This window comes from Convolutriloba macropyga, chromosome 1 (genome assembly GCF_964194025.1).
Source record: "Convolutriloba macropyga chromosome 1, txConMacr16.3, whole genome shotgun sequence".
Taxonomy (NCBI): Eukaryota; Metazoa; Xenacoelomorpha; order Acoela; family Convolutidae; genus Convolutriloba; species Convolutriloba macropyga.
The window spans coordinates 73853794-73870581 of NC_134468.1; the positions used below are offsets into that span (position 1 = coordinate 73853794).

Consider the following 16788-nt stretch of genomic DNA (forward strand, 5'->3'; position numbering starts at 1 on the left):
TGACTCTTCAGCGAAGGACCTCCTAGCTAAAAAAAGGCCTTATAAAAAAGGAGACCTCCTAGCTAAAGCGGGAGAATGTGCCACATGTACGTCCAAAGCTGAAACGGATAATCTCAAAAGTTAAATTTTGTCCATTAACTAGCAAGCTGGGTTACCGAGGCGAGGTGTGAACTGCCTTTCACATCAAATTCGAAGAATTGCCTTTTGCATCAGTAATTTTTTATCCTGAACAGTTTCAGTGGATAGCATACTTCTCCGGCGTTACCTGTTTTTCGAGTTTTGAGGGCCAGAAGTCAAAAAAAGTCTGATGAAAAGTCGTCAAGCGAAAAGTTGCTCAAAAAAACAAATAATTGCAGCAAACTTCGTTTGAGATTAAATAAGTATGTAAAAATTTCCGGCTTCTCTGCAATACTTGTGTTCAAGTTGGCTTTACCGTTGCACATACTGCAAAAAAGGGACTTCAAAATTCTTGATTGCACAAGAGGTCTCTGAACTGTGATCAAAGTCCATTAAAGACATATCTAACAAAACCAGAACGATGGGAGAAAAACGTGAAAAAAAAACAAACATTTTGGGCTTAAAAATTTCAATCGAATTTAGGCCTTCTCAGCAATTTCTATACATTCAGTACTTAAGATACAATTAAAACCAGCTTAGCGTCTCCGGGACGTACTGGCTTTTCGATTCAACCTATCGCGCCACATGCTACCTCAATGTAACTTTTGGAATTAAGCGAAATGAAGTTGTAGCTGTCGTCCTTGCTTGATATTCCGTCACCATATAATAATTGAAGATGGCCATGATCAAACGCCACGCAGTTTTTGCAGTTGAAAAGGAAAGCTGATAACTTGTTGAATTTCTGACCACAACATCAAATTAATAAAAAGCAATTTGGTCGAACTTCACAAAATTTAATTGATTTAGCAGAAGTTGATAGTTTACTCATTCTTAACAGATTAAGATAGCACAGGTAATTTGACTGCACAAATGAACATTTGATTAACAATTTCACTGCTTCTGATTGTCGTTGTTTTTGGCACTTAAATCGTAATTGTCGTAATTTGTCGCACTTTGTCGAAATATTTAAGCTGATTTAAGATAAAACCTACTCTAATGTTGATGCACTTGAAACGCAGCTTTTTTGCATTAGTTATAAAACTTTCCCCCAGAATTTTTTTTTTGGTTGTGTATTTGCCCATAAGATCTCGGTATAATATTCACATCAAGACGGATCAAGAGTCAATTTCTTAAAAACGTCCCCTCCATGTGAAAATTGTTCTCATTACTACGTGTGTGAACAAACAAACTTTTTGCGCTGATAATAGTTTGTATATCGAACTACAACTCTATCAATTCTGACTTAATTTGTATATACCGACTATGGAGGTATAAAAGCATCAACTATGGGGGGGGGGGGGGGAATCTACCGTGGAAGGAAAGAAGCCCAACTTTTGTGTTTGATCATCAATTTTAACTGCGTCTCTTCGCAAACAATCTGCATTCGTATCCAATTTGGTTCGAAACTGCACTGATTTGGTTAATCGTGAACAAAATTTATTTCTATTGATAATAGTTTAAACCACTCACTAATCATAAACTGAATAATTAAGTGATTGATTCCGACGCAATGAAGATAAACTCTGATGATTTATGATTATGTTGTTAACATATTATATAAATTAATTGATGGCCAAAAAATGGATGAAAATGATCTTGGCAATAGTCCAATTAGTGATCGTTCTATAGAGACGAATCATTATTTTTCCTTCGCGTATTCCTCTGATTTTTGAGGTTATCCGCAGCACTGTTCTTTGTTCTGGTCAGCGCATATGAACACTCCCAGCATGAGCCCAAAAGATACTTGGAAGAGGAGAAAACCCATCCAGGCAAACACAGCGAATGCCGAGGTGATGTCGAAGCCATTAGCTGCCATTGTTATCATGATTGCATCCAGTAGCAGAAAGAGCTCTGTTCAAACAATTCAGTCACAGTCCAGGCTGAGGTCTATCTTCATTGTAGGACGTTTATACGTGAATGGGATAGGGGTTGGGGGCTTGGGGATAGGGGCTTAGGGATAGGTCTTGGGGGCTGTGGTGCACCCTTAGTACACGTCATAGTCACACACTAGTCAAAGTCTTCCCATCGACTGATCATGAACGCGGTACTGTCTGATCATTATTGATTAATGTCTGGATGTGTCTGGTCATAAACACTGTAATGGCAATCCATGCAAAAAATTAGCAACAACAGAAGCGATTCGAAACAAGTCTAGACCCAAAAATTTGTGTCAAATTGCCGCATGTGAGAACAAAAGACCACTCTCTAAAAAGATTTTCTATTCAATCACCGTTAGCTAACTCTACTTTAAAAATTTCAAGCCCCAAAAAACTACTCGCTTTTTTATTCATGTCCATTTTGTTTTTCAAATTTAACTTGAAGTAGGATGCTGACCACACTAACTGACGTCATCAAATTTACATCAGCAACAAAGTTGTAAGATTTTCCAAATTGCTTTATTCAAATTACCATAGCAAATTACTTTTGAATATATCTGGCCCATTCTGTTGTCCTGTAAAGCTCTTGAGAGAACTATTAATTCCCATTGCCATTTTTCTATTGCACTGATAATTTATTTGTAACCCTGCTACTCAAATTTGCAATGAAAAAATTAGTTTATAGTTAGTTTATAGTTAAAAAGAGAAATATTACTGTTAGTTTACAACAGTGGCAATTGTTCGACAAGGAAGTACACGAAGATAAACTAATTAAAGAACAATAACAAAAATACTAAGAATCAAAAAACTTATTCTAAACATTCTCAACAAAGCTTCTTTAGCAATAAATACCAAACAAATGTTACCTAGAAATTTTTTTACGCTTTTGAAAATTGTTTGAACTGAAGACTGAAACTAAAAATTCCTAAAATGCGAATTTGTTCAAAACATGATGTGTTCATAACCAAAGTGTTTTTAAAATAAGGAACATACCAAGACAAATCATGAAATACTATTCAATGAATTTAGTAAAAAACTGAAATTTTTTGACTTGATCAACACGCCAGTTAAATTTTTTGAGCCAAGGAAACAAAACATAGTTTAACAAATCTAGACAAAAAGGATTAATAAATATTATTCAATTTGCAAAAATTCTTTGATAAGCTTTATGACTTTTTCCATACTAAAGTTTTCACCAACTCTTTGTGAAATGCCTACAAAATCTAGCTCTCTTGCTGGCAGAAAGCTTACTGAACGGAAACACACAGAGGTAAAAATTTTAAAACAACTATATAAAACTTTAAAAATTTGCAAAATTACGAATGCGTTGTTCAAACTCTTGAGGGTAATATTATAAAAATGGCTTCTTGTTGCTAAAACCTACTCATTAGCACATCTGCAGCCTCATTGAAGTTTTGCTTGGTTCGAAAAGTGAGAAAAATTCTAAAGAAAAGCAAAAAATTTTCAAAAAATTTCAAGTTCATAAAAAATTTTTAAAAATTCTTTCCAGTTCAAATTGGACGCAGGGAACTGAAACTTATAATCAGAACTTGCAATAGAAAACATTCTAAATTGCTTTTAAACAAGACCATATATGAATCAATTTGAAAGTATTCAAAATTGTCGCAAGAGTCATAAATGAGAGCGACCTTGTACAATTCACATTGTTTGTATATTTTTAAAAAAACAAGAAGTGCGTTTCTAAAGAAGTTCCATATGAATAGATGACGAGATGCTATTCAAATTTTTATTTAAAAAATAGAAAAAAAACTTGAAATTATTATAATTTAACTGATGTGGTAGGATTTGGCCACTTTTACTAGAATCTATAGTATTTGCAGCAGTTGAATAAGAATTGCTAGAAATTGATTTGCCAGAAAAGTTTTATTATATGCCAACATTTTTTTTCTGAAAACTATCTTCCGAAACATGTTGACATAAGGGCAAACAAGCGAAATAGTTTTCACAGGAAGAAATTCACTTCAAGTTAACTGATTGATGTCGTTATTTTATCATTCTAGTTTATGAGGCATTCTCAAACATAAAAATTAACCCGAAACTTTTCAAAACGGATATGCAACAGTAAAAACATTGACAAAACTTTTTGCCTTTTTTAAGAAACTGGCTTTTAATTTATTTCATTCTAATGTCCTTGGCACCGGAAGAGCTTGAAACTAGCTGCCCAAAAAAAATTTTTTTAACGTTTGCACGTTTTGATCAAATGAATTTAAAAAAGGAAAAACTTATATATTAGTGGCAAAAATTAATTCAAAAAGCAAAAATAATTGATTCAAAAACTGAATATAGCCAACCATTGCCGGTAAAATTGCTCTCAAACGTCTGGTAAGTGGCTGGTTTAGTCAGCAGCTAGCTACTGTTTAGGGAGCTTTTTTCCAGCTGAACTGAAGGGGCATGAGGTGAGCGCGGCAATGAGGGAGTTTCAGAAGTTGTAATATAAGGAGGAAAATGAAAAAAATAAATATTGTTGATTTTCAATAGATAAATTTGAAATGACGTTTTCGAAGCGCTGCTTGAAATCAACTGAGGGACACAACAAAATTCCAGGAAAGCAGGCGTTAAACTGAAATTGAATTTAACAAATCTCTTTCATAAACTGCCGCCCGAAATGGCTCAAGTAACTTATTTAAGGACATAAAATCTGTTTAAAGGCATTGAAGGTTCTCTAACACCCTTTTGATCCTGTATATTTTTAAAGAGTGCTCTAAGCTATAAGCTATTAAGTTTTAGTTAAAGTTGCGTTGTGCTAAACTGCTAGCGAACAGAACATTTGGCAGCTAAAGGATATCTTTTTCATCCTTCCCTGCCCGAAAACAGAGATATGAGGAGTAAATTTTTTGAAACAAGAAGCATAGCTGGCAGAGTGCCAGAAAACTGCCAAAATAGTTTTGTAGATCTGCAGTCTCAAAAAGATAGTTGCAAAAAGAGACCAAAAGGAAAATTCTGTTCGTTAAAATCTGAGATGTTACATTTTCATGCCGAATCCGTATAAGTTTTTGCTGTTTCTATTAGCTACTCTCCAATAACCTTCCTGTAGAAAAACACGCACTCACTCTACTTTATCTCCTTGAATTAAAGTAAAATTAAAGTAAAGAAAATTCAGTTTCAGATTCAGGAAGTCGTTTTTGAGAGTGAGATAAGTCACGCGTGACCAAAAACCTAATCGAGCAAATGAACAAAAAAAATTGACGTCAAGCAGGCAATTCATTTGAAATTGCCCGAATGAGAAAACAAAACGCGGGTTTGAAGTGATTTTGTCAATCCGATACTCAAGATGACTAGCTATTGGCATTGGTCATTCTTTTTTTTGAAAAAAAAAACATTTACATTGAAGTTATAACAGGTAGGTTAAATAATTCAGGCTATTAAAATTGAATATTTCTTTATTTAGCTTGCTGGAATTTTTCTTCAAAAGCGCGTCTTCTGGCCACAATGCCACAAAATAACTAATTTGCCGGTTAACGATCTCTTAACATAAGACAAGCGAGTCCGAAGAAAATTGTTACAAATCAGTTTGCAGTTCTTGGTCTAAATGCTTCAAAAATATTATCGTGCTTCCAAACTTTACCTGGAGTACCTTTTGTAAATTTTTTATTCAATTTAAGGCTCTAAAAACACAGAAAATGGTATTTTAAGAGAATTACGTTTGTTCATTCCGTTTTTATAAAAGAAAATGCCATTTTTTTGTGTTGCTAGAGTCTTAAATGAACTATTCTAAAAAATTTGGCATCGGGTTAGTTTTTGAAGTTGTGAGAAGTTAAAGCTTAGCAATGCTAGATTCAATGGGTGGTTGCAAAAAGTGGATCAATGTATGTGAAAAACAGTGGTGCATCACACCCCCCATGTCTTTCTCCCTGAACTGATACCTCCTCAGCAGATGAGAGTCCTAGCATGTTGAGAAGCCTTATTTAAAAGACCCCCATGAGGCAGATCAGAAAAAGGTTCAAAACTTATCAAAAATAACTTTCAAATCGTGAAGTTTAATCTTCATCGCATATTTGTCGAAGCTCATAATTAAGAACTGATAGAGCTTTCGGAGCACTGCAGTCAGAGATCACTAAGGCCCCGGATTATACAAGCACATCCCATTTTTGTGAACAAAAAGACAAACGCGTCAGATAAAAAAGATCGATCAAGCAAATCGATCTTTAATAATGGATGGGATTTTTTTGTAACTTTTTGTAAAAAGTTGTTTTCTTCATTTGCAACTGAACAAATTATACACTTTTTCTCTCTAATTTTTGTCCCAAATTCTGTTTTAATACAAAATTTGTTCTTACCTCTGTTCTTACTTTCCCATATAAATATACTTCAAAAAAGAACAAAAGAGATAGCTTTTGCGGACATGGTGTTGGCAGATTCTGTTGAGCGATTGTATGTGCAAGAACGCAATAAAAAAATGGAAAAAAAAGGAGCAGACGAACATCAGGAAAATTGCTCTGAAACAATTAGCGAGCAGTTGGCTTCGTCAGTAGCTAGCTCCGTCTTAGAGAGTCTACTTCTAGTTTCATTAAAGGCGTTTAATTGAGGTTGGCGGCAAGTGAGCTCTTGGGGGGGGAGGGGAGGGGGCGTCGAGCACACAAGCGCCAGGGCTACAGGTGAAAAGATGTGCAGGGTTGGGGATTAGAGGAGTGAAGGTTTTTTGAGGAGACTGATGTGTTGGAGGAAGTGATTTGGGTGGAGCGCGTATAGACGTGGGTGTGATGTTTGGGGGTCAAACTCTAAGAACCGCTCTTAACGCCATAAATTTATTTCCTCAAAACAGTTTCGATGAATCGAACTCTCAGAGTCTCGGAAGCCGAAAAACTCAAGAGAACTTAATGCCTGCTATTTTTTGTTGCCATTGATTACGTTGCCATAGAAACACACGAAGTAACTGGTCGAATGAAAAAAATAGAGCAGTCAAAATCCAGTCATGAATAAAATTTGCTTCAGCTAAAAAATCATAGCTGGTAGAATACCGCAAGCGATTCGAACAGTCGTGCAAAAAACTCTTTACTAAACCTACCTAAGTATAAAGCATGAAAATTAAAGCAATAATTGTTAGATACAGCATATTTTAAGTTAAGAGTGTTAATAAGTGTGATTTGGGGGCGTAGGTACTTAGGGTGGTATGGAAAGTGTGGTCAAGCACAAGACGAAACAATCTTGAAATTATGGCTCAGCAATAGAAGAATATAGTAAACGTTCTAGGGATAGCAGTAATTCCAATGCCCAGACAAAATTAATTTTAAAAATGAGTCATGAGATTGATCTGCGAAGACAGAGTTAAAACACAATTCGAATATAACAAAATATAACAAGAGTATTCAGTTTTACCCTCATGCACGCGGCCTAGAGTGTTCAAGCACAAGCTTGATATAGCTTGATCTTATTTTGTTTTGATTGATTGATGACTTCTGATTTATTTTGATTTGTAAAATTTGCAGGTTTTATGTTTTACCCGCTTTTGCAACCTAGCAATTCATTGTAATCTGGAAATCTCTTCTGAATAAGTAGTAAACAAGGTGGGGGAGGGGGTTACGTATGTGTAAGGGGTTAGGTTGGTGGATAAGGGGTAGGCATGTGGGAGTAGGACTGTAGGGGGATGGTAAGGTAGGTGGTGGTTGTAGAGAGATTTGATAGATGGCTGGTTGGTCTGCAATTTATATCGGTGTAGGGATGGGTATGATATCGAAAGTTCTCAAATTGACTTTTTCCCCTCGAATATAACCAGCAGTTCCTAATTACTATACATTGAAAGCTGAACTACTGTTAAGTTTCATATTAACACAAGTCGGTATTCTCAATGAAAGAAGTAAAAATACAAGTCATGAAAAACCTTGCTTCAGCTGAAAAAAAAAACCTGTCTTCGAGTCAAAACCTATGCAACGCCAATACTCTTTGAATCGTAAAAGCATGCGTAATTCCGATGCTCCTCTTCCAGTCATACAGAAACCACATGACTAATTTAACTGCTACAAACTTCGTTTGAGAGCGATTAAAAAGGCGCTGACAATCTGCTAGGAAATCCAAATTAGCGCTGTACTTAGCATAAATCTAGCGTCTTTTGCTCAAAATTCTTAAAATTCATGATCTGTGCCCATATTGCAGCCGCCACGTATTCACAAGCAGCCGTGATGTTTACGTTCCTGGAGTACGGTATCATCGTAAGTCAGTACTGAATCATGATAGTTCAGGCTTGTAACTTTACTGTAACTTTATAATCTGATCATGTCATTTTTTACCCTGTCAAAAAAACAAGACAAAATTAAAAATGTATCATGAGATTAATCTGCGAAGACATGAGAGCTAAAACACAATTCGAATACAGTATTTCAGTACTGACTTAACAATTTACTATTTAAATGTAATGAGCCAGTACTGATTTACCATGATACATTATTACTAAGGATTAAGATACAATACCAGCACAGAGGTGAAAGACGAGATTGAGAATGTTGGGAACTGTTCGTCCGTCATACTTCTTGCAACAGACAATAACACACCACATGACTAGACATATCAACACCATGATCAGACCGAGAATCTGGAAGGCCAGTGCCGCTTTTACATAGTCACCTAAAATAGAACCACCAGCATAAATGACTAAAGTTGGCCAAACTGATCTCAAACAATGGCGCCGGGTGTTGATAATTGCCAGCTTATGCCCAGGAACTGGGGTCGAAGTTTCGAAGCAAACGACTTTTCAAAATGCAGCGAATTGCGATGTTTTAATTCTGGTTTTTGATGAACTGGATTCTTGTTTTTGTAGTTTTTTCTCGCAGCTGGGTCGGATAAACAACACCAAATGAACGAAAACAAAACTGAGTTTATTTTTTGTTGTTGAAACATGTATATTAATTAGATTATAACCCTAATGTTAGATACTACATGCTTTAAAATGTTAGATAAATTAATCAGTATTGTTAATAATATAATAATCTTAAAATTGTGGCTGTTCGTTCTTATAGGTAAAAATGGCATTTGAAGGCTCCTATTTGTCTATAAACGGGTACCAGTGTCTTATATCTGTTTATTTCCCAGTGTCTTATATCTGTTTATAGCATTATTAAGCTAACTTTTGAGATAAACAATTCGGCTGGCAGGATAGGATCCTCAATCAAAAGATCAGTGGAGTGGTCAAAATTTTGTCGAAAATAACAAACTTTTTTTCTCCTGTTAATTTGACTATTTATGCGGTTTATGTTTTTCGCTGTTAGAATTTGAAAGAATATTCCACTGAAAAAAAGATGAGAGAGTACAACTGACTTGAAAACATCAAATCTTACTTTCAAAGGAATTTGATTTCTTACGAGAAACAAAGAAAATTGCATTAGCCGTTTTGCTTAAAACTGAGTTCAGGTGATTTTCAAAGGTTAGGTTTGAACAAATTTGTACTCCCAAATAGCGAACAGCATAGCTGGTTTGATAACTTCACCTTTAAAAGTAAACTATGGATCCGAATTAGTATGATTTGTAAATATTAACATCTCTGTTTTGTCTGTATTTAAAGTGAGTTAATTCTTTGTCAGGTATTTGTCTGTTTGGTCTAGTATTTCTTCAATTTCAGGGGAACATTTTCATTAATTTCAAATTTGCATATAAAACTTGTGTCATCTGCGAAGTGATAATATCTTTTTCACCTTCCAGTTTTCAGAAAAATCGTTGACATATAACACAAAAATAAGTAGTCCTAGCATAGTTCCTGGTGGAACACCATGATTAATAGTTATTTTATCTGACAAGTCAATACTCAATTTTAATCATTGTGTTCGATTTGTGAGAAAATATTTGAGAAGTAAAATTGTTGATTGAGAGAGACCGAAATTTTTAGTTGTCTTGAGAAAAATCTAATGCGCATTTGAATTGAAAGCTGTTGCAAGATCTAAGAACACAGCACCTGTGTTGTTGTTATCTTCCTTATTTCCTACTATTTTTTCAACAAAGTAAAGCACAGCAGTAGACGACTTTCTAGATTTGAAACCAAAGTGTTTTCTGGTCAAGAGCGCATATTTTTCAAGGTACACTACTAACTGATTAAGGAAAAGTTTTTCAAAAACTTTTGCATAAGTTGGTGTTACGGAAATTAGACAATAATTAATTGGTATCAATTCAACCAAATCACCCGTCATACCATGAAGTTTTCCCTCCTCGCAGCAATTTTGCTGAAGCATAAATTTAGCGCCAAAAGCTACAAAATAGCCTAATGTCTACGATTGGACATACAGTTGATAATCGAAAATCATCTCACTAAAGCACCCCCTAGACCCAAATATTTTGTTGTACAAGTTTTGCGTTAGAGCAATAGAAGTTACTCAATTGGCCAAAAATGCGGCTAAAATAGTGTTTTGCTAATTTTACTCAAATCGGAAAAACTAAATTAAACTCAAATTTCGCATAGGTATTTAGTATGGTAGCAAACTTGCAAGTGACTCAAGAAATTCGAAAAGTGCTCGAAAAAATGCAGAAGCATTTAGTTCACATTGTTTTAGAGTGCTAGAAACTTTAAACATGGAATTTGCCCTCAAATGTAAGCACTTTTCACACCCTAAATTAGTACAAGGAGAAAACACAAACTGCGCATGCTGACACCTCGACTTCCAATGTTTTTATGACACAAACATACCAATTATCTGTTCTTGTATAGCACGTTGCGACGTAAAAATCTCACATGCTCCTTGGGCCCTAACTTTTATGTACCACTAGGTGGCCGGGGTGGGGTGGGGAGGGTGGGTTGGGGTGGGTATTGGCTAAAACAGAATAGATCTAAAAACAATAGTGATAACAATGCTAACAATTTAACTATTAATTATGGCAAATGTGATGTTATAAAATGAAAAGGTAAAACTGGATTACAAAAACACTCCGGTATCAAAATTGATTAAAAATAACTTTATGTGATCACATTGATTTTGTTGTTACATAACAATTTTGTGGACTAATTTGCTGGTCGCGTTATTTTATCCACGAAAAAGTCTTCTGATATTTTGTATTTTTTGCCGCTAAATTGATCAGAACATACGGTCCCCTAGTCAATGAAAAAACACAAAAACAAAAATTCCAGGAAAAAATGAGATAGTCCAACAAAAAAAATCATTCGAGCAATTATTTTGCTTAAAAAATTGATTCCTTAGGTCTTACACTAATTTATAACAAGATTAAAAGCTGTATAGTAACTTTTCCGGATTGAACTTGATAAAAGATCTTTCAAACAATTGTGGTTCAAATGTCCTTACAATAAATAATTCCTGAAAGTTTATCAATTACCAAAAAACATACAAGGTGGATTTTAAGAGTCTTAAATCTCCCATCCACTTCAAAAAACACAAAAAAAACAAAAATCATTAGCTAGCTTTAGCTCAATTTGCTACCCAAAAAACCTTCAAAATTGTAGTTTTGAATAAGTTAAGGCACATGTGAAAAATAAGTGAACTGTACATTAAAGATAGGGGCCTTTCCCATTATAGCCATACACAAATGTATAGCACATTTTTTACGGTATAATAAACATGATTGGGGGCTATAGGTTATACAACTACTAGGCTGGGTGGAAAAGTGGCTTTAATGGGGAAAAACCGAGTTTTTAAGAATTTTTTTTATTCTGTAGTATTACTTTTTTTATTTAAAAACTGAGTTTGAGCATGATGTATGATGGTTGTGTTAATATTTGGTTATTTTTTGCTTAACTTGGCACAGACTTGATGAACAGTTGCGCTCATTTTGTGTCCATATTGGACTGCGTTTGGATATGATTGTTTGAAATGTTGTCCAATACTGTCTATTGAATTATCTATTCTATTCTAAAAATCTTTTGATTACATACAAAACGAGACAGCAATATATATCTCATCAGCTCCTTATAATAAGACACTGTTTTGATCAATGAGCACACAAAAGAAGCTTGTATAAATAATTAATTGGGCCTACAGCTTTAGGCAAGGCCTTGTGAGACAAAAACAACTGAAGCAGATTTAAATTGTATACAAATTTAAGTTTCTCCTACCCAGGTTCAATTCTCTTGGTGCCATAATTTGTTCGGTTACGATAGTTTCATGTCAAGTTCCACGGGCCGCTAAGGTATGGCCGTGGCCCGCGAGGCATGTCCAAGCACGCCAAATGCGCAGCTCTTGTTAATAGTCAAGTGGGTTTTTTATCGTGGGGGTTTATTTCCGTAGGTTTTTTTTGAAACCGCATTTCTAGACCTGTAAATTTGATCTGGAAACACACTATGTGCTCTCGAGTTGGGTCTAATCAGAGGTCTCTTCCCTCCGAGACCTCGACTTGGTCAACCATACTGACTTACCGTTCTCTGGATTGTTCATATACTGGCTGGAGAAAATGGATACAGCTGACACTTGTATGAAGACCAAACAGAGGAATAAGAGAGTATATGCAATGAACGAGATGGCCACTGACCCCAATGCCACTCCTCTCGTACAACACTTGCTACACATTTCCGATCAACTTCTTTGTACTCAACTTCGGTACTCCAGTTAGACTGATCTCAAAACTTCACTTAAAACAGAATTTTTGGTTGCCTGTTTGATTACGTGTCGACGAAACCACTGGTTTTGTATTTTTTTCTGAACGCTATAAAATGACTTGACTTTTTTCTGACTTTTTGATGCATTTTAGCGGTATTTCATAAATCAAAGTTTTCTCATCTCTTAGCCTGTCAGTTCTGCTATGGAGTCCTGTGCATGCAACTATGTATATGTAGCGCATGGATCTTAGGGACTGATGCCCTGTCGCGAGGGCGCTTGCGCCCGAGCGCTTAACACAAGGTCCGGAGAATGCTGAGATTCATGTGCTAACCTATTTAGAGAACCAAAGGGTACGAAGGGGGTTAAACTTTAATTAAAATTGAAATTAAGAGTACAGTTTTGCAAATTATTAAACGAGGAGTTTTCGTCAATGTTTCTAATTTTTTCCTGTTTTTCAGCTATTTCAATCATTTTCTGCTCCAATTCGACATCGCTATCGAAATTTTTGCTACCATGAGACCTTTTTTGCCCTGTTTGGCAACCGCTAATTTCATTTTTTCGAGAGATATCGAGCTTTTTATCACCAGAAAGCTGAGCTTTTTCCTGTTTCTAGCGTTTCAGGTTTTGATGCGAAATGTCAAAAGTATTAGTGGGTTTGCCTCACCACCAAAAAGTATGTTTCCTTACTGCGAACGGGCAGCTAAGTTAGGGCCGCTAAGTTAGGGCCGCAAAATTTAGCATTCCAGTTTTGCACGTGCTAATTGCTAATTGCACCTGCCTCCAAGTTCTAGCGACCAAAAAATTCGTACCCTGGGTTCTCTAATGAAACACATGGCAGATTTGAAGTATATGTTTGAACATAAATTTTAGTCGCCGAGGGACTTAGTGCCCTGACATATCTTCTAACGTATCTAGAGAATCAAAGGGTTAAAACTAGGCGTTCAATCTTAACCTTTCACAAAAGAATCAATTGTGCGATTTTGCTAATGCGATAGGGCAACTAAGTAGGGCAACTAAAACGACTAAATAAGATAAGAAACTCAAACTGTGGGGGTAAGATAAGTAGGGCAACATAAAATTGGGTATGATTGCTACAGGGCTTCTATGACTAATATCAAAAATTATTTGACTAAAATGAGCTGCACGCACTAGCTTATTAAATTGAAGCAATGATGGTTTTTAGAAGCCACTAGAAAAAAACAACGTGTGACCTAAGACTGTTAGGAACACAATTTGGCCTACGTGGCCTTCAGAGTATGCTGGCTGTCATGCTATTTTTGTCAATCTTAAATACAGTATTAAAAAATAAGTTTCATACTTTGATACTTTATTCCATCATTCAAAGGATTACAAATCCCTCACTAGATTAGCATTTTAGTATCAAATTTTGTAGTTGCCTAAAAATTGAAATAGAGAATCTAATCTTTGAGTATATTATTTAAAATAAACTTAGCCAACACATAATTAGTCTTTAAAAAAACTTCATTCACATAGCCGGCAGATTGCCCAAAAAACCACGATAGATGATTGTGGCTTTCCATGGAATAGAAACAACTAAAAAATAGCATAGAAAGATTGACCACCAGTCCCTTAATAGACCACTAGACCTTTAGGGTTAGAGACTCATGAGACTTATGAGACTTTTATGAGACACATACGCTCCATAAGAAAAATCCGTAAAAGAGCTTTTTAAAAATTAATAGTTGAAATAAAAAATCTCAATATTCTTATACTCAAGAATTAGGGCAAATACTTTTGGCACTACTTAGATGCACACTTTTGATCTATAACTAGTAAATGTTCATAAAATTTAACGTTCACTAAGTGAGTTCAGAATTCAAGTGAGGTTAGTCACTCAATTGACCTAAAAGCAGAACAAACAACGTCACGCAAACAAATTTTAACGGCAAAGAAGTCACTGAAATTGAAAAAGTTACCAGCAGCAAAAATCATCGATGGAGACGAATTAAGAACATAGCCGGTAGAATAGTCGGGTAAGTTGGGGTGGAAGGGGGTAGGTGGGGGTAGCTAGGTGAGGGGAAGGAGTAGGGGTAGGTGGGGGTAAGTTGGAGGGGGGGGGGTGCCGGGGGCTGGGTGGGGGGTAGGTGATGGGGGGTAGATAGTTGGGTAGGGGTTTGTGCGGTGTAGTTTAGACAATTAGGGGTGACTTAAATAGGAACAAATAATCTCAAAATGACCTCATCACCTTGAACATTACCAGCAGTTCCTATTTACTATTCATTGCAAACAAAGCTACTGTTGAAGTACAATGTTCAAAAACAGAAGTCAACATTCAAAAACGGAGGTAAATGCTCGAAGAGAAAGAAGTAAAAATTCAAGTCATGAACAAACTTGCTTTCTGCAAAAGAAACATACCAGGACAAGTCCTGAAATACAATTCGAAGAAGTGAATGAAAAACTTAAAAGTACTCTACCTGACCAGCAGATAAATTGAACAATGCCAGCCAAAACACAAACAAAATCATCTGAAAGAATTGAGAAACTGAAACAATCAAACAAATTAAACAAAAGTATACTCATTGCAAAATTTGATCCCTTTTAATATTCCAATTTCAAAAATATTTTCAAAAACAATTTTTTGTTTCTGAAATCAGTCCAGTATTATATCTGCAACTCCTGAAGAAAATTCATTGGCCCTTGAAGATCGATTAAATCGAAAATGACCGAAAAAATTAAAAAAGTTAAAACATTTGCAAATTTTAATGAAATGTTCCTAATAATTGTGATAATAATATCTTATATATCAATTATTTTTTTCGAGTCTATCCAGTAACGCAATTCTAAACCTTCAAAAATCCATTGGTTCAAGGGTCGATAGGCAAAAATTTTAAGAAAATGATTCAAGTTTAATAGAATTTCCCTCTATTAAAACGTTGAAAACCATTCAATTGCCCCCAGGAAACTATTTGGTAACATACTATTAAACCCTGGATGAGGTTACCTGGATACTGAGGACAAAAAAACTGACGAAAAGCCAAATGTTTCGACAAAACTTGAAAAATATTGCAAATTTTATCAAAAATTTCTAAAATTGGAAAAATAAAATTGTTGAAAACAAATCCATTGAAACTAACAACCATTCAGCAACTTTTTACCAGACCGTCGAACAAGTTTTTTGGCACTTGAGAATGGATAAATATTAAAAATGACAAAAACTTTAGGAAATCTTAAGAAAATTGCAGACTTTATCAAAAAAATGCTAAAATTCGAGACATTAAAACGTTGATAACAATCCATTGCTACTAGGAACTGTGCAGTGCCCTATTATCAATCCTTAAAGGAGACTTCCTGGCCCCTGAAAATGAAAAACTCAATAAATGACAAACATTTTCAAAAAAGTTTGTATCATTTTGCGTGTTTGAGTTTGTAGTACAAAAATATATAGCTCAAAAAACGGTCATAGCAAGTAAATTTGTCTCGCAAAAGCCCTTCATGAACGTTCTTCAAATCTTCAACCTAAGACTAATCAAACAAAAAACTCCAAAAAGTCACACAAATAAAACATGAAAAATTGCACCATTTTGAGCCCAAAAACCCCTTAAAACTGACCTTTTAACCTTAAATTAAGGCCATCCCAGCAGCTGCACCACTCTAAACACCTTAAGGACTACTAAGGCCCACTTTGGGCCTCTAATGAAACTTAATGCCCGCTGGGTTTTACCTGTTTATCCCATTTTGAGAGACCAAAGTCATTGAAAAATGTGTGAACACATCTTAAAAAAAACACACAGCGCCCAATTACAATTCAAATTCTTTGAATTGTAAAAAACCTGTAGAATCTCAATACTCCTCTTCGAGTCGTAAAAAAAAACTGTAGAATATCAATACTCCTCTTCGAGTTGTAAAAACACAATGTCTCCATTAATAACCGCTATCGCTGTTTTCCTCGAAGGATATTTCTTATTCAATGTTTGAATATCGAGCCTTTAATTCAGCTCTGAACGCCTAGTCCTTTTGTTTACAACTTTATTTGTTCTATCATATTCCTGGCCCACCAATTATTTTGGTGATCCAAGGGCAAAATTATTGAGTTAAAAAACCAAGAAGCAGCTTGAGTTAGTCTAAATTTTTCTAAATTGTATGAGACCACTTACTCAATTAAATTGTTATTTTACAGAGCATTTGTTTCCTGTTCTTGACTTAGTTGCCTAATTTGAGCACCGGAAATTTCATCACAATACTGAAGTCTCATTTTTGAGCCCTTCTCTGAGAGAAAAACAACGAAGTTATACTATATTTCAGGTCTCTTAACAGTTTGAACGCAAATCTAAGCCTTCCTCGAGCTTTGT

General features: G+C 35.2%; 1 protein-coding gene and 1 pseudogene across 1 annotated transcript; one reads left to right on the forward strand and one right to left on the reverse strand.

Annotated features, from left to right (window-relative positions):
- LOC142342488 (uncharacterized) overlaps window positions 1–16788 on the forward strand; it is a 371331-nt pseudogene that overhangs the window by 291779 nt on the left and 62764 nt on the right.
- LOC142351410 (uncharacterized) lies at window positions 1456–12590 on the reverse strand. Its single transcript, XM_075403419.1, has 3 exons — window positions 12298–12590; window positions 8421–8573; window positions 1456–1968 (listed from the first exon to the last, which is right to left on the reverse strand). The coding sequence occupies exons 1-3, from the start codon at window positions 12446–12448 to the stop codon at window positions 1793–1795; spliced, it is 480 nt and encodes a 159-aa protein (XP_075259534.1). The 5' UTR covers window positions 12449–12590; the 3' UTR covers window positions 1456–1792.

Excerpts from the sequence above, each read along its gene's own strand:
- LOC142351410 (XM_075403419.1), bottom strand. The coding sequence starts at position 12,448 with ATGTGTAGCAAGTGTTGTACGAGAGGAGTGGCATTGGGGTCAGTGGCC. Across the intron at positions 8,574-12,297 it reads TATGAACAATCCAGAGAACG|GTGACTATGTAAAAGCGGCA; the intron begins GTAAGTCAGTAT and ends GTTCTATTTTAG. Across the intron at positions 1,969-8,420 it reads CGTCTTTCACCTCTGTGCTG|AGCTCTTTCTGCTACTGGAT; the intron begins GTATTGTATCTT and ends TTGTTTGAACAG.